Genomic DNA, 22,079 nt, shown 5'->3' on the forward strand with positions numbered 1-22,079 from the left:
AAGCGCCTTTCTTTTTCTACAGTCATATTTAATTTATACTCTCACAGCGCTGTTGAAACAGTAACGTTGGATTAAATGTATATACAATTGATGGTCAAAAAGTATAAATATGCAAATTTTGCATTTGTTAGCCCATGCATATTACACTGTTTATATTTGAATCATGGAGAAGCGTTTTTAAACTTGTATAGTGTAATATCAAGAACAGTTAAATCATAGGGAAAAGCTTTGTTTAATTCACAATACGCTAATTCCTTTACATACTGTATAGGCCACAGTTTATGGCTAATTCCATAGGCTAATTCACGCAACACTGGCCATATCTCTGCTAGTTTACAAAGTTGTTACAAATGACATTTATATTTGAAAAACGGTGAAGCACTTAAAAAACAATTGTATAGTGTAGGTTCAAGAACATTTAAATCAAAAGGACAAGTTTTGTAAAGTTACAGGGGATCTTACCTTCAGAACGCCGGGAACGAGGAGCAGTGACCGGAAGCTGGGTTGTTAGCTTAATACTGTGAGCATGTTAGCTTAGCTTCTTAGCCTGAGCTAGGTCTGGAACTTGACGGCCGTTGGCAGAAGGTCCCGCCCTGTCCCGCCTCGTCTCCGCCACGGCTCCGCCTCTTTGCCCTTATTTGGATCAGGATGTAGCAGGCGGGAGTTAGACTCTGACGCCACTGTCGAGCCGTTAGTGGCCGACTCCGCCTACTAAGGGCTTCTCGGCAACTCTGCAGAATCCTATGGGTGACGTCACGGACCCTACGTCCATTTATATATACAGTCTATGGTTGTGACAGTAAAGGTCGGTCAGTTGTGTACACTATTCCTACTTCTGCAAATACTCTTTTGAATTATTATTTGCACAAGTGAGTTAAAGCTCCCATGTCATGCTTTTCCGGTTATTACCCATCCCCTTGTGTGTTATGAAGGTTTTTATGCATGTAAACGGTGTGCAGAGTCAAAACCCTCAAAGTACACCCTGTAGCGAGTAAAACTCTAACACAGAAAATACCTCCCCAAAACGCCTCGTTGGAGATACGTCACTGCCCATTTGAGTCTTCCATTTAGTTCCGGGTACGGCCTGATGTCATGCGGTACCCGGAACGAAATGGACCAATCCCGAAGAGCTATGGCCACACCCAGCGGCGCTGGCCGCACCCTCTGCCAGCCTAACATTTACTGTTGGAAGCTCTGGTTCAGTTCACAACCGATCCAGTCATGCCACTGCCAAGGACCTGTTTCCTGAAATGTGAGGAGAAATCTGAGCTGTTTGTCCTACCGACGGAAGAACCACGACGAAGTCAGTGGTTGAAATTTCTTTTTAACACTGTTCCTCCAGAGGTTCGAAGAACCGGCATTTCACAGACGAAAGCTTCCAAAACATTGCCCAGTTTGAGGCCGGATATGCACAGCTTGTTTGGACCGTTTGGAGCAGGGGAAGATTCGGGTACACAACCTGTAAGTTTGCATTGTTATTTGTGTATTTATTAGGGCTGTCAGTCGATTAAAGTATTTAATCGCGATTAATCGCATGATTGTCCATAGTTAATCGCGATTAATCGCAAATTAATCGCACATTTTTTATCTGTTCTAAATGTACCTTAGAGGGATATCTTTCAAGTTTCTAATACTCTTATCAACATATGAGTGGACAAATATGCTTTATATGTTTGTTTATTATCATTTGAACAATGACAAATATTCTCATGAATATTAAACACAACAACCTGAACATTACAAATATTCGCCTCAATTCAACCTGGAACCTCTCATACAATAATACTGTGTGTGTGTGGTGTGTGTGTGTGTGTGTGTGTGTGTGTGTGTGTGTGTGTGTGTGTGTGTGTGTGTGTGTGACACTGTGATGGATCGTTGGAGCTATGTGCAGCTCAAGGCATATATGCTCGAATGGGAGCTGCCTGGATGCTGCAATCATGTAGCGCGTACTATCCGTGCTGAGTGTGCTGACTTTTCGTACAATGTCCCACTGTCTGGCTACCTGCATAAAGTCAAGTGCTCGGCGCAGTTGTCGGCGAAATGTCATTGAAACAGCTCCTTTTATCCGTTAGCGCAGCTAGCTAGCACCAGATGCTAACAACAACAACACGTAAGGTGTGCCTCGCTCGCGCGAGTCGCCCCACACATACACTCCCTCCCGGTCCTCCCGATGGCCAGTCCGGGCCTGCCAGTGAGCGTGGAAGTGTGGTCTGCCACAAGCGGGCGGCAGGAGCGGGGCTGTCAGCATCAGCTTGTAGATGGTATTTTAAACTCTACGCGCTCTGAAACTACGGCGGCCGAGGACAAAAAATACACATGCGTTAATCGCGTTAAAATAATTAGTGGCGTTAATTTTTTTTTGCGTTAACGCGTTATTAACGCGTTAACTTGACAGCCCTAGTATTTATCAAACAAGGTATCTACCACGACTGTTTAAATGTGTAAACATGTTTCGGACTGCTAAGCCAGTGCTAACTGTGCTAACTAAGTTGCTAGCGTTTCCATATATCAACTCCAATATTAGCAGATCGCCTTACATACATGTTCCTCATAGCTGGATAATGTCTGCATTCACACACGAAATAGTCATAGACCGTATACTCCTGGTAATTTACCGTACGGTCAGTCGCGAAACGTAATTACATTATAGCTGGCGTAGCGTGTATGCTACCGATCTAACCGACGGAGCTAGACCTTAGTTTGGTCGGAAAAACATTTTTGTTATGCTACGTTGCTAGCGTTTAAATATATCAACTACAATGTCAGCAGATGGCCTTACATGTTTGTCATGGCAGGAGAATGTCTGCAGTCACACACACGGAATACTCATACAGTATACTCCGGGTGATTTACCGTACATTGTGACAGTACATGTACATACTGCATGTATAGCTAACGAGGCTAGCTGTATGCTAGCGCAAAACAATGTATTCATGCAAGTTACAATGTATGACCGAACGTAGCAGAATACCCGTATAAGATTGCAATTATAAACACGTTATTGCTAGCCTAATATGAACCACTAGCTTTTGTTCATAGTAGTTTTATTACACTCCATTATAGTTGCCGTTCCTCCAAGCTAACGTTCATATCATGTTAGCTACCAAGGTAAACAAAGCTAGGTTAGCTCTCTTTGCCCGCTCACAGACCCCCAAAGGACGGCCTAGAGACCTCCAAGAGGTGTCCCTGAAATGGGGACTCTGTTTATTTCACACTTCCAGCAGAGACAACGGGGAAATCCCCTCTCTTTGCCCGCTCACAGACCCCCAAAGGACGGTACATTACAGTTGGCTTTCCTCCGACGCTGATAGCATGTATAGCTAACGAGGCTAGCTATACATGCTAGCGGGAAACATTGTATGACCGAACATAGCAGACTACCCGTAGAATAATGCAATTATAAACACGTTATTGCTAGCCTAATATGAACCACTAACTTTTGTTTATAGCAGTTTTATTACACTCCATTATAGTTGCCGTTCCTCCAAGCTAACGTTCATATTGTAGTGATCACTGATTCATACACTGGGGTTACATAATTCAATCCAGGAACTACAGGTTGGGGGTATTGTTTCGCACGGACACATATCTTGACGGTACCTCCGGGGTACCTACTGTGTGTGTGTCTCTTGCACTCTCTCTTCTCTTCTGCGGCTGTGACCCGACAGCATGTCAGTTTCTGCTCCCCAATAAAGTGAGATTTGCACCTCCGATGCACCGCCTCCGTCTCCCTTCTCTCGGCACTACATTGGTGACCCCGACGTGATGGACCCTCTCGCTGTATCACCACCTCGACGGCGGTTTCGGACGTCACACATGCCTGCTTCGGCCCGTGGGTGACGCGCTTCTGGACCCCGTCTCGCCTCTTCCCTCGCCTCGGCGGTTTCGAACGTCACCCGTGCCTTCATCGGCCCACGGGCTTCGGGACCCTGCCTGGCCTCTCCTCTAACCGCGGCTCACGGTTCGCCTCGACGGCGCCCCGTCTGGCCTCTCCCCTGTCCACGTCTCCCTCCTCCCGGGGACACGGCTCCTTCCTCCCGAGGACTTCGTGCCCGCCGCCGCTGTGCCTTCGCCTGCGGCCGGGCAGCGCTCCTCCCTGCCTACCCTCTCCTGCGGCCCCCTTCCGACGGCCCGTTCCATGGCCCGCCCTCCTCGGCCCCTGTGGTGCTTCCTCCCGGACGCGACGATTGTGTCCATGGTTGAATTCTGGGGGGGCTTGTGTAGTGATCACTGATTCATACACTGGGGTTACATAATTCAATCCAGGAACTACAGGAACTACAAGGGAGACGGAGGCGGTGCACCTCCGATGCACCGCCTCCGTCTCCCTTCTCTCGGCACTACAATATTGTGTTAGCTACCAAGGTAAACAAAGCTAGGTTAGCATATTAGCAGGCAAGCTGTTCATTAGATAGATCCACACTCCTACCACAACTACTACTAACTAATCTAAAACAACTAAGTTTCTCTAATATTTTGTGATTTGCGTTTTATTTCGTCCAGCCAGATCCTGCCGGACAATACATGACTGGACGACCACACTGAGGCATCGTCTCAAAAAGCCCCGGCTGCTATAAGCAAGATGCCGATAACGGGGAGTAATTGACGATATACCGTGTATATATGTATATTTACGTTCATTTTGTACATTTCTAAAAATAAAGTTTAATGGAAATACTTAGTAGGCCTATCCTTTCTTCCCTGAATTATTTGCTCCTATAACATATCATTCATATATAGCAAACCATGATTTGATTTCTCATCAAACAGTAGTAGTTTATAACGGGTAAAAATAACTTACTCTTTGTTATGACCGGCTCGTAGGCCACAACGGAAAGACAAGGAGACATACACGAGTTTACAAAACCATGGCACATTTATTGTGGTAAATGCAGAGATAGGTGGTCGAGGGGAGAGGATCGCTGAGCTGCTTGGAGGGAGAGAGGGGCTGCCGTTTGACTCCGGGCAGCTGGCTAGCACCTCGGCTCCGGCCAGGTGTCCGTGATCGCGCTGATTAGCCTCTTCAGCTCCACCCCATCGTAAGACAAAGGCCCTGGAGCAGCCGTTTAGACATGGGCGCAGCCTCTCTGGTGGTTGACTAATCAGAACAGAGTGGCCGAGCTGACCAATCGGAGCACACTAGGCTCACAGGGAGGGGGGGGGCAAGAGCTCCAACGAGTCGTTTAGTGGAGAGAGTGAATACTGCTGAATACACATGCTTGACAGAGATGCTGTATGCGAAACCAATGTGAGTTTGGAAAATTGCACAGTATAAATCTATTTTAGTATACCTCAACAATGTAATTATGATCAGTGGAAATGGCCATGACATGGGCCCTTTAAATTAAACTTATGATTTTAAAGTGTTTACTATTCTTTAAAAATCAAATAATCTTATAGCAATGGGGATTTAGTGAGCAGAAAGGCATTACAAATAGTTTATTTTTAATTGTACAGAAGTTAACAATCACAGTTTCACACATAAAGGCAAGGCAAGTTTATTTATATAGCACCTTTCAACACAAGGCAATTCAAAGTGCGTTACAAAGACATTAAGAGCATAAACTACAGAAAAATTACAATACATAACATATCATAACGACAGTCAAAGACAGGCCAAACAAAAATGAACCAACATGGAAAGAAGGAATTCTGATTGGGATGGTGTTGCCTATCCCAAACCTATCTCTACAGCATTGGGTACAAATGATATAAGAACCAGAATATATTTATGATGAAGGACATGACACATCAGAGCATAGCCGTGGGAACATGTTTCAAATGGGGGGGTTTACATTTTATTAATCAAATAAGTATGTGAACATTTCCAATAACCTACCATAGCCAATAACAAATAAATGTAGGCTAACTTATTTTATTTTTGTGGTTCATTCATATCTTATTTATTTATTTATGCATATTTTTTAATCTCTCCAGTTTTAAACGATATTTTTGGTTTGCTGTCCTATAGTATGCATTGGAATGATTTCAAACCTGTTTTTATTTATCCTAATAATTATAAAGGAGTGCCTTGGAAATATTTGTTTAGCCTACATAAATTGTGATCAAACCGTTTGAGACCCACTGAGATAACTTAGACTAAAGTGTGGTATAACCGGCAAGAGAGAAAGCCTTTCAGCTCCATACTGTTTCAGAAATAATCCTTGATAATCCATGATATGGCGTTTCATCACGGCAGTATTTAGTTTAGACAGTAGCTGCCGGGTCCCGCATGAGCTCAGCCCCCTCCTTTTTTATTTTTTATCAATCTTTTTTTTTACATTACATTGCATTGAGCTGACGCTTTTATCCAAAGCGACTTACAATAAGTGCATTCGACCAACAAGATACAAACTATAAGAAAACAGAATCATATAAGTACATCAGGTTTCATAGAGCCAAAACATTTCAAGTGCTACTCAACTGGCTTTAGATAAGCCAGTCCTTTGTTAGTATATAAGTGCTTTGTTAGTAATTCTTTGTTAGTAATTCTATCGCTCGAAGTGGAGTCGAAAGATGAGTTTTCAGGACAGGAAGTGAAATAGAGGGATATGAGGCATGGCTAGAATGGGTGATCTGTTTGGTATTTTGAGCAAAACACTTCATAGACATGTTTTTTTATATATTTCTATATATCTGAGACCTATGCTATTGCCTAAAAATAGCATGATATGTGACCTTTAAATACAAAACAGGAAACACTTGTACTGAAGGACAATAGACTTGATTCTAAGACAAGTTTCCAAACCTACATGTAAATGCGATAACAATAAACATGTGTGAAATAGAAAAACTACTTCATTTCTACTACCACACCAAACTGCCCTTTTTTCTGGTAAAATTACCGTAATTTATAAATAAAGTCGTAGGTGATCCTTACTGTATGTCAACATTCACCATCCTCTGTATAAATAAATTTTCTTTCGCTTAAATAGTTCATTAATAATTTCAGCCTCCACCGATCCAGGATGATTGCCAGTTTTTCTCTTTAGACTCAAATTAAGTACTTCTTCAAAGTAATGGTTCCATATTCCATCTTTATCTGCTCCAAACCCGAACACACTGACCTGTGAAAACAACAGGAATACACTGAATGTTAAATGGGTTTAAATTGGATATGATTGTTATCATGGATTTTATGACATAATTAGCAATTACCCATTTGACTTTTTAACATATTATAATATAATACCATTCCATAGATTTGCTTTTACACGTGACAATGAGAACCTAGAAAACGTACACTTTACATTTGATGAAAACAGACAAAAAGACAAGGTAGTTGAACAAAAAGATTAGCTATGTTGAACCATTTTAATCCTGTTTGAACATGTGTTGATAGGCCATTCTTTCTACCAATACCTTTTAAATGATCCATATTAATTATAATATTGATTTTCAATGAATCGCAATGAACATACCTTATCGCACATGAAGATGCTGAAAATCACAGTCATAATCCCAGTGGATGGATATTGGCCCTTCTTCTTGAGCCAATTCAAATGAACGTATTTCATGAAAGCTGGACTGAGGATCATCACCTGTTCACGATTACATTTAGATGTTATCTGACATTTATTAACTAGCTCATTCCCATGAACTGTATAATAGATAATACTCACCAAATCTTTGTTAGCTTTCAAGCCTTTTTGTTCATTTGTATCTTTTCTGTTGGAGGATAAAAGAAGTGTCAGTCTGTTGTTCTCTCTCCTTCAAATTGGCTAATATTTTAAACTCTCTCAACGTGATGCTCACCAACAAACATGAGAGATATTGCTCAACACTTTCTATACACAATACTCCCGTGATTGGCAGTTAAACAAAACTGAAGCATATACTTGGCAACAATCACAGTAGTAAGAGTAATAAAATGGGGCTATAATAAAAGCTTTTTTCAATACACTGTCTGGGAATAGCAAACATCTGGTAGCCTAAATGCCATGCTAAGTTACCAGCTTTGGCACATTTTCAACCCAAAGAAAATGTTTCCTCCCTGTAGGTCCCTATGTTTTACAAACAAGCCATCATTTTAATATCAAGGCAATATTCCCAGACTTTTTCTTTGATTTAATTGTATTTTTATTACACTTTTAACACGTGTGTAATGCCTGTTAACATGATGCTCTGACTTTAATATTTATCTCCCAATTTTGGATGAAAAAAGTAGTCTTAGCTATCCAAACTTATGATTCAAGCTAGGCATGGACGCGGGAAGGGTAAACAATAACTGTTACGATATCAACATGCAATATCGTTAATGAAAAATTACGAGATGAAAATGTAGTTTACTAAATAAAAACTTTGCCAAAATCTCTCTTTACTTTCGTTGACGAAATATTATCAAAGATAATGTTACATGTCTGATAATCAGTTTTTTCCCAGCAGTTCCATTTCCGGTGCTGCGGCTGGGCAGCAGCTGTGTGTCTGTGCTGCGCGTGGCGGTACATTTGAATTACACCGGGCCAGCGGCACACTATGAACAGTCAGGAAGACTCGGATCTAACAAATCTTATTTAACAGAAAGGAAAATGGCAACAACAGGGCTTGGGAGAAAGAAACAAGGTGATATTTGAGACTAAAATAGTTAGTTTTCTTTGACTAAAATAAGAATAAAATGCTCAGACTTTTAGTCGACTAAAACTTGACTAAATAAAAACAGGATGAAGGTGACTAAATATGACTAAAACTAACAAGGACATTTGACACAGAACTAAGACTAAGACTAAATAAAAAATAGCTGACACAGAATTTGCTTCAGAAGTTTCCCCCACACTATGTAATACACATCATTTTCAAACAAATTATATAACACACCTATACCTTGCAGCGAAAGCATCGATGAGCCACTCTAAATCCTTTATCTTGAATGGGAACAGCACAAGATGAGTGCTGTTGTCCAGATTAGTAGCACTCATTGGAAACATCGCCCGATGTGTGGTTTTGTTTCCTACATGTCTCTCATAGCCTTTGGTCGGGCCTCCGTTGATTCTAAATGGTACAGAGGGTATACATTTGAACATCATGTTTTAAAGAACAGGGCTAACCTCTTGTGGAAGATAGATACATTTGGGCTTACTTGGATTACTATTTATTTAGGTTATTTATTGGATTTCTGTGACACTACATCGAAAAATATTGTGTCAGGATTTCTTAAATGTTCTCAATTTTAGCATTCAAATAGCATGCACTTCACTAAAGACTGAGGATGAGGATTTACTGTACCTTATGACGGTATCATGCAAATCTATTAGAGGTCCGTAGTGTGATCCGTTCAAATTACCAGAATTTCCCACAACCGCACAAGTCCTGCAGCGATTGGGGCTGGGTTTTGGCATATCAATACTGCGAGGGAACATCTGAAACACTTTCTCCGCTGTTTTTTTGTACACATTGAAGTCACGTCTGTCAAACTGTATTCCCTGAAAAACAAAAACAGGTTTTCTTTAAAGTGGACCTATCATGCTATATTTGAATAATATAGTGTAGGACCATACCTATATAAGGCATATTTTTTTTTTTTTTTTTTCAAAATACCAAACAGATCATGCATTTTAGCCATGCCTCATTTTGCTCAATTTGACATTTTTTAGCTCTGTGTGTGTAAGGGCAGATAAGGGCAGAACAGCACCATCTACTGGCCTGGCATATGTACTACAGCGTCTCCAGCGCTTTCGAACGGCAATGGCCGTGGCTGTCTCCTCCTGATTGGTGGAGTTGGCCCAATAGCCGTAGCGCCACCGTCCTGACGTCAGGAAAGTGTTCAAATCTGGATCAGTTTTTATCAGATCCGTTGCAGCCCCTTTTTTAGAGATTTGGGTATGGAGGAAAATAGAGAGGGTTGTGTTTTCTGACACTTGGTGAGTTCCCTGGAACACCGGGGACACATATTCATGTATAAAAGACGTACAAAAGTGCATTTTGCATGATAGGTCCCCTTTAAGTTTTACATTTTCATCCAGCTGGTAATTTTGCTAGCTACCCGTTAAGAAATAACTTTATCAGCTAACATTAGGAAGCCTCCAACACTACTGTAGATCCACACAGCATATCTAAGTTAAAGCTAGCTGGCTAGCTTTCTAACACTATTATGTCGGCCCTAAACTATGGAACAGCCTCCCCGTGGATCTTAGAACAGAAAACTCCCATGAAATGTTTAAAAGCAAATTAAAAACCTATTTTTTAAACATGGATTTTAATTTCGGTTAACTTTCAATTCTCACTAGTATCATTAGCCCCTTTCACACCAAGTACTTTGCCGTACTTAGTGCTCAGCACTTAGTGCCCCGGCACTTAGTACCCCCATGGAACTAAGTACAGATCGCGTTCACACCGGAATAAGTCCCTGAGGGAAGATTACACAAATGAAGCCGCTGACGCCACTTCTTCTTCTTCTGCTTTGGGTTTACTGGCAGGCCGCAAACATCTTCACGGTGTATACTGCCACCCGAAGTCCCCGGCCGGAAGTCCCCTGAGTTGGGGCCTGGCTTCAGTAGAAGCTGCTGGGACTCCCAGCAGCTTCTACTGAAGCCTTCCGAGTAAATCGCCAGAACGCCGACACCTCCTCATCTCCACCGCTCCCATGTTTCTTTTTGTGTTGCCTTAAGTTATTCTCTCTCCGTTGGTGCGCGGGGCTAATGCTAATGCTAATAATGCTAATGCCAGCAAATACAATGGCGGCTTCACAAAACCTTTCAGAGTTTTACGGGGCGTGGTTTGCAATTCGCCCAGCCAATCAGAAATTGGTACTTTTTTCTCCCCAGGATAGTACCACCTCTCTAGCAGGCACTAACAATGGGGGTAAAAGTTCTCTGAACTAAGTTCTCTTTTTGGTGTGAACGCAAAATTCCAGGCACTAACGGAACTAAACGGGAAAAGTACGGGTAAAAGTATTTATTTATTTAATTTATTTTCTGTTTTGCTTTTATTTTATTTTGTAAAATTGTTTTATTTTAACATATTATCACTGTAGATGTTTTATCTTGTTCTGTATTAATTTTAATATTATTTTAATGTTGTTCTGTAAAGCACTTTGCGCTGCTTTGTGCATGAAAGGTGCTATACAAATAAAGTTTATTATTATTAAAGTTTATTATTATGAATGATATCTTAAACCAATACAAGTAGTGGATATGTTATTGACTAGCTTGCCAAAGTACTTTACAATCCTCTGTGATCCATGCTACTGAATGTGCTTATGTATTTTGATAATAGGTGTTAGCTTTAGTCAAACAGCAACAGGTTGTATAACTGGCAGTTGCTTTTTTAATAGCCAAAAGTGATGAAAGGATAGAGCAGCCAACTACCCTAATGTTAACTAATTTAAACTAAGGTAGGTATAACTTAGCCACAAGGCATGAATCTGGTGTTTCTTCGTAACGTCAGTAATATGCAAGCATCTGGCTGGTTGGTATTATGGAAATATCAGTCTAAATAAATTATAGGAAAAATAGAGACAGCAACGGTTTTCTGAATATAGGATATATGATTGTAATGTAATTTAGCATTGTTTTGACCAATGTCACATCATATTTGGCAAGAAAGCGTTAAACAGTTTCTTAAGGGTTCCTATAAGGGTGAGTCGATTTTTTTTCAAACAGATAAAATAGCTTCAATAATAACAATTACAGACTTTCTTTAAAGATTTTAAAAGTTGATATTTACCCTCCACCATTTAAAGTCCTCCTCTGAGATATTGTTTTTTGGTGTCAAAAAGGGCTCCGGGGAGGCTTTCATCAACTCACTCAACCATGGCTCATACTCTATTATACATGTGTTACATGCACAAAGACTTTGGTTCTCTCGAGGGCGAAAGGACTCATGGTACACAGATGAAATCCATGAATATGAATGAAACACTCCAATGGCACTAGTCAACAGTAGGAAAATCCAAACCACAATTTCCCTCTTCATCTTGGCAACTCAAGGTTCTTGACTGAGGATCTGTGGATACAAAATGTGAGAAATACAACGGTGAACCTAGGTGAATTTTATAACCTTCTAGCATAACAAGTAACATACTTAACCCCAATTGTCACTGTGGAACCAACTTAAGGCTGGTGGTCCTTTAAAATAAAGTCAGTCAACATTTTGGCAAGATGTCCACAGTTGGTCTATTTTATCTGTCTCTGTCCTTTATAGGGATGCTGGATACCAGCAGTGGCGTTTCTATGTGTACAAAACTGGGGGGGCAGAGAGAGGTGGGGGAGAGAGAGAGAGGTGGGGGGAGAGAGAGAGAGGGGGGGGACAGAGAGAGGGGGGAGGAGAGAGAGAGAGAGAGGGGGGAGAGAAAGAGGGGGGGGACAGAGAGAGGGGGGGGGGAGAGAGAGAGAGGGGGGGACAGAGAGAGTGGGGGGGGAGAGAGAGAGAGAGGGGGGGGAGAGAGAGAGAGGGGAGTGTCAAATTACATACTGAAGACCACACGGAGCAACACTGTCAGCGCATACATTTACGTACACTGTGTACGTAAATGTACGGTACACAGCGTGGGGATGTCATATTGTAATGCACCTTAATACATAAGTAAAGGGCACCATCACAAAGCAATTCTTAACAACAACAACAACCACCATAATGCTTTAGCATTAAAACACCATAGACTGTAAATATAAGGAAAACACAGACACTCATCACCGAGGTCACAATATCAATCGATCCAGCAGAGGCAAAACACAGAAGATCAACAAAATATATGACATAAATGAACTTACCAAAGCTGAAGGCTCACTTGAAAAGAAAAGCGGCACGGCGGTCCTTCCTCTGACAGAATGTTTCTATCACTTTGGGGATGAAGTCCTGTAGTTGCTGGATCAACTGGCTTTCAATTGAAAGCATGGCCAATGCGTTAAGTCGCAGCTGTCCCATGGTGTTGCGAGTGAAAGTCTTTATCCTTTTGAGGGTGGAAAAGTTCCTCTCTGACTCGGATGTCGTCATCGGAGTTGTTACTATTATTTTGACCAAAATAACAGTCTCAGCAAACGTATCCTCCAAGTTGTTCTCGTGAATGGATTTCAACAGAGACAGGGCAGTGTTTCCAGTGTGAAGTTCACTGTGGCGGTAGAGCGTGGTCAGCTCAGACTTCAACTTCTCCTTGTTTCCCAAAGCAGGCCACAATTTCACTGCGCAGTCAAGCTCAGGTGTAGGAAATGACAGGACATGCTGTGGGAAGAATGAGCTGTCAACGAGCTTTGCAGCGATCAAATGGTCACTCTGTGAGAACCTCTGTTCCACCTGTGAGATGACTGTGTCACATGCCTCCTTCATTACCGGCGCTGTGCTGCTGACTCGTCGGCCTGGCTCGTCTGTTCCATCATGAGTGGTGGCGGCCAATGCATCAGTTTGCTGCCTCATTTTCTGGACATTTTCCTTGAAGCGGCAGAGCGCGCTGTTGATCCCAGGTGCATCGATGCTTCGTTTTTGCAGAGTGTTGTATAAAACATCCACTTCTGGCATAAGCAACGAAAAAAACTCCAGGAGCTGCATAAATGCTCGGTCCCGCAGTTTCTTTGACAGGCCGTATGCCTCACTTATGGTGACCGCATCCCATCCTGGTTGTGTGCGTATATGGTCCATACACTGAAGAAGTGCTTCTCGGGTCTCCCAAACCGCGTTCACAGTTCTGCTTTTAAAGTTCCATCTCACAGCCGGTGGCCGTGGTATGCGTCTCTGTGTTGCCTCTGCAAGAGCTGCAACACGTTTTGGAGCACCGGAGAAAAAAGTGGAAAAAGCAGTTAGATCTGCAAAAAACACCTTCAGGATGCTCATCCTTGCTGAACACAGTTGCTGCAGGGTCAGGTTCAGTTGGTGGGCGTAGCAGTGAACAAACTGAGCGTTTGGGTACGTCTCCTTCATGACCGTCTGTACCCCGCGCACGTTACCGCTCATGACGGCCGCCCCGTCATAGGTCTGAGCGATTAGCTTTTCTTTCAGCTTCAGGGGTTCAAGAACAGCCTTGATGCTGTTAGAGAGACCTACACCAGTTTTGTCCTTTACTTCCACAAACTCCAAAAAACGCTCTGTAACTGTGAGGTCAGGCATAATGTATCGCAGCACAATCACCATTTGCGATTTACATGAGACATCGGTTGTCTCGTCGGCCTGAACGGCAACAAATGATGTGTTGTCCACTTGCTTGGATATTTCCTCCCTGTACACATCATACATGCAGTCCAAGAGTTCATTCTGTATGGTGCTTGATGTCCCTTTGAAAACGGGCTGAGCTTCGTAGTGCCGTCGAAGCCTGGAATCGCCCTCACACATTGTCTCGAAAATTGACCTGAATATCCCTGGATTCAGAGAGTCCGCCGACTCGTCGTGGCCCCGCAGTGCTGTCTCACATTTCCCACACAGTTTAATACAGGTGATGATCCGACCCAACACGTACCTGTTTTCTTCCACCTTTCTATTATGATCATCAATGCCGCGTCTGTAGGCGCTGTCAATCTGAGCTGCAACATTCACCCTTCCCAGTAATCCCAATTTTACGGCATTTTCCAAGTGACTGTTGCTGCTCTCATGCTTCATTGTCCTCTCCGAAAGATGCTTTAAGTCCTTGTAACCTGTCCTCGACCAAGTACCTTGATCTTCACCAAAAAGCAGGCAAGGAAAGCAAAAGAGGGAATTCTTCTGGATGCTCGCCGTTAGCCATTTCTTTTTAGCAAACCACTCAGCATTAAACCCGCGGTTCACTTTGCCCGCAGTCTGGACCATTTGGAAATCCGGTGGATGGTGGGCACCGAGGCGCTTTACCTCCAGTTTCTCTCCGAGACTAAGTGTCTCAAATGTGTGCTCCAGTAAATGGTCAACTTCATTCATTTTCTTTCCGTTTTTTACTTATTTTTAATCGCTGGTGATGTTAGCTATATGCTGCTCTCTCGTCTTCTCTTCACACTACACGTGACGTTTCGCAGCGCTGCACACGTGACATATTTACAGCCAATCAGTTCTGAATAATGTGAGCTGACGTATGGTGGGGATGGCAGCTCCGTGCCCCTTTGGCCTTTTTTTTTTTGCCACACACATTCCATTGAAAAATACTCTGAGCATGCGCAGTGTAGTTTTTACAGTCACCGTTCACTTAAACAGTGAGAGGGAGGGGCAGAATCAGGTTTTGTCCCACATGGCTCAAAACGGCACTGTAGACACTAATTAGAAGAACACAGACTAAAACAGCAATGTACAGACGAATCAGATGATTAAACATGACCTTAAAATATATTTTATATATTTTTTTATTTCTTTTTTTGCATCTTTTTGCATTTTTTGTTTTCATTATGTGTAATACTTTCTGCTGACACTAGGTGGGGCTGTGCCCCACCTGCCCCTAATGACCAGTCGCCACTGGATACCAGTGTTTGTGTGTGACAGTACAGGGAGTAATGTGTTGTAAAATAAATACATATTTTCTGTTCAAAGGGGCCCTATTAGGCTTTTGTGGTTTTCCCTTTCCTGTAGTTTGTTATACAGGTTTTTTGTGCATGTAAATGGTCTGCAAAGCCTAAAATCCCTGTGTAGCCTCCAGAGGAAGTTATATCTCTCACAGGCTCCGCCCTCTACTGGACTCTATGGGTACTACCTTATCATGCAAGCATTCACCTACTGAGATTTCTATAGACGTAGCCGGCCCCGGGGCGGGCCTACCTGAATGCGTGCGCATCTCACTTCCGTATAAAAAGGAGGCCTCGCCTCCTGACCACCATCCTTTACTCTTCAGCGAGCGGAGGTGATAGCCTAGCACTGAGTCCGAGACGTACTATTGGGAGAAAGGAAGAAGAAAGAGAATATTTTGTTGGAAATGGAGCCACTCCTGGAGCATCGTAATTTCCCGTCGTGCCCTGGACTGATTGCGGGAGCAGACCCGCATCGTCAATGCTTCCAGTGCCTGGGGCAGGGTCATGCCGAGCAGGGAGCGGGTCAGACACCGGCCTGCGTTTCCTGCTGTTCGATCCCGATGCTGAACCGCCGGCATCGTGCGGAGCACTTCTTAAGGAAGTTCGGCCCGCAGGTGCGCAGAGAGGAAGAGGATGTGGACCTCGAGGTGGTGGACATGGACGACCTGGAGGACGTGCCGTTCGAATTCGTCCTTCCGAAGGACCGAGTGGTCGACTTCGCGGAGGAGGATGACGACATCTCCTTGTCCGACACCCCCGGTTCTGACAGCCAGGAGGGCCCAGCACTCAGGTCTGCGCGACTGGACTTCCCAGCGGTGATGACCCAGGCAGCGGAGCGTGTAGGCTTACCGCTCCCCCCCACCGCTGCCACCGAGGCCTATAAGCCGCCTTAGGCAGGGGTTTTACAGCCCGGTGCTTCCGGCGCAGCCGGCTTTCGTCTCGCCCCCGTTGCCAGACATCTGGCAGTGTGTGGAGGCGACATGGCGGCGTCCATTGAAGACGAAGGCCGCCATAGCATCTATGTCGGGCATTGTCAGGGTGCAGGGCCGATCAGACACGGTGTGCCTGGCGGCCCATCTGTTGCCGCGATCAGCTGGTTGGGCGGAGGGGAAGAAACCTCTGCCCCCGCTGCCGCGGGACCGGGAAGCCTTGGAATATTTGTATAAAATGTTCAGGCTCGGTTCACAGATGGCGGCTGCGGCCAATAATCTGGGTGTGTTGGGCGTCTCCTTGATTACTCCTCGAGCAGACGCCCCCGCTCTCCCGTCTCAGGACTGGGATGATTATCCAGACCGCTGCATAGGTCAGATGAATAATCTGATCCATGGAGTGGCCACCGCAGCCGGGCGGGTGATGTCCTTAGCCACAGTGGCGTCTCGTCATGTGTGGCTGGGACTCACCGCGCTGCCCAAAAAAGATCGAGCAGATCTCCTTGGAGCCCCCGTTTTCACGGAAGGGCTCTTTGGGTCTATAGCCTCGGTCACCCAGCGTTTTAGCCGTCTGGAGGAGGAGAGGCTGCAGCTTAGCCGCATGTTGCCGCTGGCTTCTCCCCAGGTGTCACAGCGGCCTCCGCGGGCGGCGGAGCGCAGCGCAACGGCGAGACGGAGGGAGAGGCGCCGGTACGAAGGTCTCGTGTCGGTAGCACCCTCCGCTTCTTCGACCCACCCCGTGGGACCAGCGTACCGACACTCACGGGGTCGGGCTGCCCGGCCACGGCAGTCTCAGCAGCAGCAAAGGACCGCCGGGTGGGGAGCTCCACCAACATGCAGCTGACTGGCGGAGGGAGGAAGCGTCTCAACGGGTCTCTCCACCCAGGACGCTAGGGTGAATCCCACCTCCTCAAGGACCACTTAACCAATAAAAAAACACTCGCGGACCACCTAACTCCACAAATATCCAAAAACACATCGTTTTTTTAGAACAGATTACAAGTCGCCTGAAAATGGTACAAACAATTGGCAACATGTGTGACGAAGGTGCTGCGCTGGGCTATATCATGCAATCGAGAGTCAAACGTAAGCTCGCTCCATTGCGGAGATATTCCCGCGAGAGTGTGGAAAACTTAAATGTATTTATTTATTTCAAATGTGAAATTGTACCAATATAGTCACGGACCACTAGGGGGCACTCATGGACCACCAGTGGTCCGCGGATCACACTTTGAGAAGCACTGTCCTAGAGCACCATTGTGTTCTTTGTAACCAAATCTCTCTCAGAGGGGCGTGGGGAGGGGCTCCTTATTTTCATCTAAAGTAACAGACAGAGAATCAGCACTTTGGAAACAGGGCTGAAACAGAGGGGATTATGGGTAATGCTGCAATGATCTGTTTGGTGTTTCAGCCAATCAGAGACAGGCTCTGTATATATCTGAGACCTGTGATATATTGATGAAAAACAGTATACTAGGGGACCTTTAAGTCTAAGTGGTGCACTAGTCATAACTTTAGTTTGGTCTTAACCTTCGGTTCTACGTCAGACGTAGAGTTCTCATACGGCATGACTGTGAACTCTGCAGCTAAATGGCACATTCATAAAGATTTATGACTCTTGCCAGCCTCATCACACATGACATGATAGTTTATGACAGACCATGGAACAAAGTGTCTAACGTGTTTTGGCTAAATCAAGAGGAAGTTGTTCTCCCTTCCTGTATCACCGGATTTTCTCATACTCCTCCCATAACTTCAGATCTATACAAACAGTCTGTGACTAAAACTGATGAAAGAATGGATTCATCTTTGCAAATAAGGGTGTGGACACAAGGATATGTGTGTTCTTCAGTGGAGAGAAATCATCTACTTTTCTGAAAGTGAACGTAACAAGAAAACAAGTTTGGTGCATGTGGACGTTGAAATGTGGAAAAAAAAAAGACCTTTTTTTTTAAATATATCTAGGTTTTACGTAAGGGACCGATCAAAATCCTGGGTTTATCCCTTTCCTGTGGTTTGGTATATAGGTGAATGGTCTGCAAAGGCTATAATCCCTGTGATCCCTCCAGAGGGGGTTTGTCTAGAGGGATCACTAGGGTTTGAAGACATCATTATGTAACACTCGCGCTTCTATTGGCCAGGGCTCCCACACATTGTACGTGATAGGCTAAGGGGCGGGACATCTCTAAGAGGTTGCCCAATCACAACAGAGCCGGCCAGCTAACCAATCAGAGCAGACTAGGCTCTGGTTTCAGACAGAGGGTGAAAAGAGGTGCTGCAGCACAGGCAGTATGAGAAAAATAAAGAGCTTTTTGAACATTAAAGCATGAAGACATGTAGAGACACTACATACTGATATACACCTGAACATCAGCTGGAGAGGACTCTTTAAAGTAGAGACACTACATACTGATATACACCTGAACATCAGCAGGAGAGGACTCTTTAAAGTAGAGACACTACATACTGATATACACCTGAACATCAGCAGGAGAGGACTCTTTAAAGTAGAGACACTACATACTGATATACACCTGAACATCAGCAGGAGAGGACTCTTTAAATTAGAGACACTACATACTGATATACACCTGAACATCAGCAGGAGAGGACTCTTTAAAGTAGAGACACTACATACTGATATACACCTGAACATCAGCAGGAGAGGACTCTTTAAAGTAGAGACACTACATACTGATATACACCTGAACATCAGCAGGAGAGGACTCTTTAAAGTAGAGACACTACATACTGATATACACCTGAACATCAGCAGGAGAGGACTCTTTAAAGTAGAGACACTACATACTGATATACATCTGAACATCAGCAGGAGAGGACTCTTTAAAGTAGATACACTACATACTGATATACACCTGAACATCAGCAGGAGAGGACTCTTTAAAGTAGAGACACTACATACTGATATACACCTGAACATCAGCAGGAGAGGACTCTTTAAAGTAGAGACACTACATACTGATATACACCTGAACATCAGCAGGAGAGGACTCTTTAAAGTAGAGACACTACATACTGATATACACCTGAACATCAGCAGGAGAGGACTCTTTAAAGTAGAGACACTACATACTGATATACACCTGAACATCAGCAGGAGAGGACTCTTTAAAGTAGAGACACTACATACTGATATACACCTGAACATCAGCAGGAGAGGACTCTTTAAAGTAGAGACACTACATACTGATATACACCTGAACATCAGCAGGAGAGGACTCTTTAAAGTAGAGACACTACATACTGATATACACCTGCACATCAGCAGGAGAGGACTCTTTAAAGTAGAGACACTACATACTGATATACACCTGCACATCAGCAGGAGAGGACTCTTTAAAGTAGAGACACTACATACTGATATACACCTGAACATCAGCAGGAGAGGACTCTTTAAAGTAGAGACACTACATACTGATATACACCTGAACATCAGCAGGAGAGGACTCTTTAAAGTAGAGACACTACATACCAGGGCTGGACTGGGACAGCAAATCGGCCCTGGCATTTAGACCCAGACCGGCCCAAATCCATAAAACAAACGAATAGTAGCGGTTCCTGACAAGAAGAATAACTCAGTATAATTTAAAAAAAAAATGCTATTATTATCCTTTTTACGTACCAGGGGCAAACAAAACTAATACATACCACAAGTATGTGTAACTATCAATCATTAGAAATTAGACCTTCAAACCCTCTCACAAAGCGAACAGTGACCGAGCACTAATAAGGGGGTCTGGGGGGGTATGCCCCCCCCAGAAGAAAAGTTTTAAAAATAACCCCTTAAATTATGACTTCTAGTGAATTTAGGGGGGGGGGGACCCTATAGTGCCCTGCCTCCCCTTTCTATGACAACACAATAGAGATAGGACCAGATGAGTCTACAGGATGAGTCGACGGCATCTTTTTTATATACATTGACGCTTTCATTTAATTTTTCCATCCTTTTTTTAATCGCTGTAATTGTATTGCCTTTTTCATCTGTACACACGACACCTATTGCACGTCTGTCCGTCCTGGGAGAGGGATCCCTCTTCTGTTGCTCTCACAGAGGTTTCTCCCTACTTTCCACTGTTAATTGTGGGGTCTGTTTTGGGGAGTTTTTCCTTGAGCGCTGCAAGGGTCTCAGGACAGAGGATGTCGTACCTGTACACACTGTGAAGCCCTCTGAGACAAATTGTAATTTGTGATATTGGGCTATATAAATAAAATGTGATTGATTGACGCACGCAAGGGGCTATAGTGCAAGTCTTAGGCGGCTGGTTTCTCAGAACCTCACAGAGCACACAGAACTGAAGGAACACATGCTTAACCAAAAATACTATCCACTGTCTTTATTTTTTTTCCTGAGAATAGGTTTGAAAGAGACAGATTTCAATTTACAAAGAGAGTTGAAGCAACATTTGACAGAAATCCCACATAAATTACAAAAGTACACAACTAGCAAAATATATATACTGTATATATATACTGTACACACAAAGTAACTTATATACTAGACTGAAATAACTAAAATTAATGCTTGTTGTGGAGAGGGGCACTATGTCCAGCGTCCATTCCTCGGGGTAGGAGTTAGTGTGTGTGTGTGTGTGTGTGTGTGTGTGTGTGTGTGTGGTGTGTGTGTGTGTGTGTGTGTGTGTGTGTGTGTGTGTGTGTGTGTGTGTGTGTGTGTGTGTGAGTGTAGTTGGGGGGCTTTGGGAGAGTCAAAACGGATGCAGGTGACCTCTTTGGTCCCTGATAGAGGTCCATACAAATAGGCATTGACATAACAATACCACACAGTTAATGGTCAAAACTACATGTGTGCCTCAATCTTTTTATCTATTTCTATATTATTCATTCTATATATTGTCAATCAAAACTACCACAAAAAGCTGACTATAAACATTTTTTTCAGGTCCCAAAAGACCACTGTTGCCCTTATAACCACATAAGTAAATAAACTAAACAAGCTGCCAGCTGCCAGTAATTGTTCATGAATGATGGTTAACAAAATAATGACATTCTTTCAATGAGACAACGTATCAGAGTCCCATTAAGCTATATTTTAACTTGCCAGGGAAAACCTAAAAAAGCCAGCTTACTAGCTTGTAGGCTAACGAATGTTTCTCTTATAATATTTGTCTTATTAGTGCTTCATCAAGGGGATATTAATGGGTTCCAGAACTACAGAGTATCATAACCTTAATAATAATCTTTTCCTAATTTTCTTAGCTTCTGCTTACCGCGAGTTCTCCTCCCTCTCCCCACTCGCGCTGATCTCTCTCCCTCTCATCATCTTCCTCACCACCAATATCGGCCACGGGTGCTGAAGATGGACCTGCACCTGTACTAAACATGTCGGTTATTTTGACACAAGCGGCAGCATCAGCACGAAGGGCCTGCTTTTTTCTTGCCCGCAATTTTTCTGCTCCCCCTTTTCGCTTGGCCTTCGTCTTCGCCTTCGCCTTCTCCATTTCTAAGTCGAACTTTTTTCTCGAAAAAAAAGGCAGTTTGGCAACGGCCGGCTCACCTCCTGGGGGCGTGATTTAATGATGCACACCGAGCGGCCCAAAGGGGGAGGTGATTAAAGATTTGATTGGGCCGGCCCAGTGTCAATTACTAAAAACATTTAAACAGAGGGCCAATCTACCCGTCTTATGGGCCGGGACTTCAGAAAAAAAAAAAATGACGTGTCGGCCCAAAAGGCACGTCGGCCCACCGGGAAAATGCCCGGTATGCCAGATGGCCAGTCCAGCCCTGG

At 43.8% G+C, this 22,079-nt stretch overlaps 1 protein-coding gene across 2 annotated transcripts; it reads right to left on the reverse strand.

The window, feature by feature from the left end:
* Positions 1 to 6,681: 6,681 nt before the first annotated feature.
* LOC117482921 (CMP-N-acetylneuraminate-beta-galactosamide-alpha-2,3-sialyltransferase 1-like) lies at positions 6,682 to 11,811 on the reverse strand. Of its 2 annotated transcripts, none has more exons than XM_034131166.1 (6): positions 11,662 to 11,811; positions 9,223 to 9,419; positions 8,815 to 8,988; positions 7,623 to 7,668; positions 7,422 to 7,541; positions 6,682 to 7,067 (listed from the first exon to the last, which is right to left on the reverse strand). In XM_034131166.1, the coding sequence occupies exons 1-6, from the start codon at positions 11,731 to 11,733 to the stop codon at positions 6,894 to 6,896; spliced, it is 783 nt and encodes a 260-aa protein (XP_033987057.1). In that variant the 5' UTR covers positions 11,734 to 11,811; the 3' UTR covers positions 6,682 to 6,893. The 2 variants fall into 2 exon arrangements, with proteins under 2 accessions (XP_033987057.1, XP_033987058.1); XM_034131167.1 differs by having other exon boundaries at positions 6,684 to 7,067; positions 8,821 to 8,988.
* Positions 11,812 to 22,079: the final 10,268 nt, after the last annotated feature.

Source organism: Trematomus bernacchii, unplaced genomic scaffold (assembly GCF_902827165.1).
Source record: "Trematomus bernacchii unplaced genomic scaffold, fTreBer1.1, whole genome shotgun sequence".
Classification (NCBI taxonomy): Eukaryota; Metazoa; Chordata; class Actinopteri; order Perciformes; family Nototheniidae; genus Trematomus; species Trematomus bernacchii.

Excerpts from the sequence above, each read along its gene's own strand:
- LOC117482921 (XM_034131166.1), bottom strand. The coding sequence starts at position 11,733 with ATGAAAGCCTCCCCGGAGCCCTTTTTGACACCAAAAAACAATATCTCA. Across the intron at positions 8,989-9,222 it reads TTGCATGATACCGTCATAAG|AATCAACGGAGGCCCGACCA; the intron begins GTACAGTAAATC and ends TGTACCATTTAG. Across the intron at positions 7,542-7,622 it reads TGAAAGCTAACAAAGATTTG|GTGATGATCCTCAGTCCAGC; the intron begins GTGAGTATTATC and ends AATCGTGAACAG.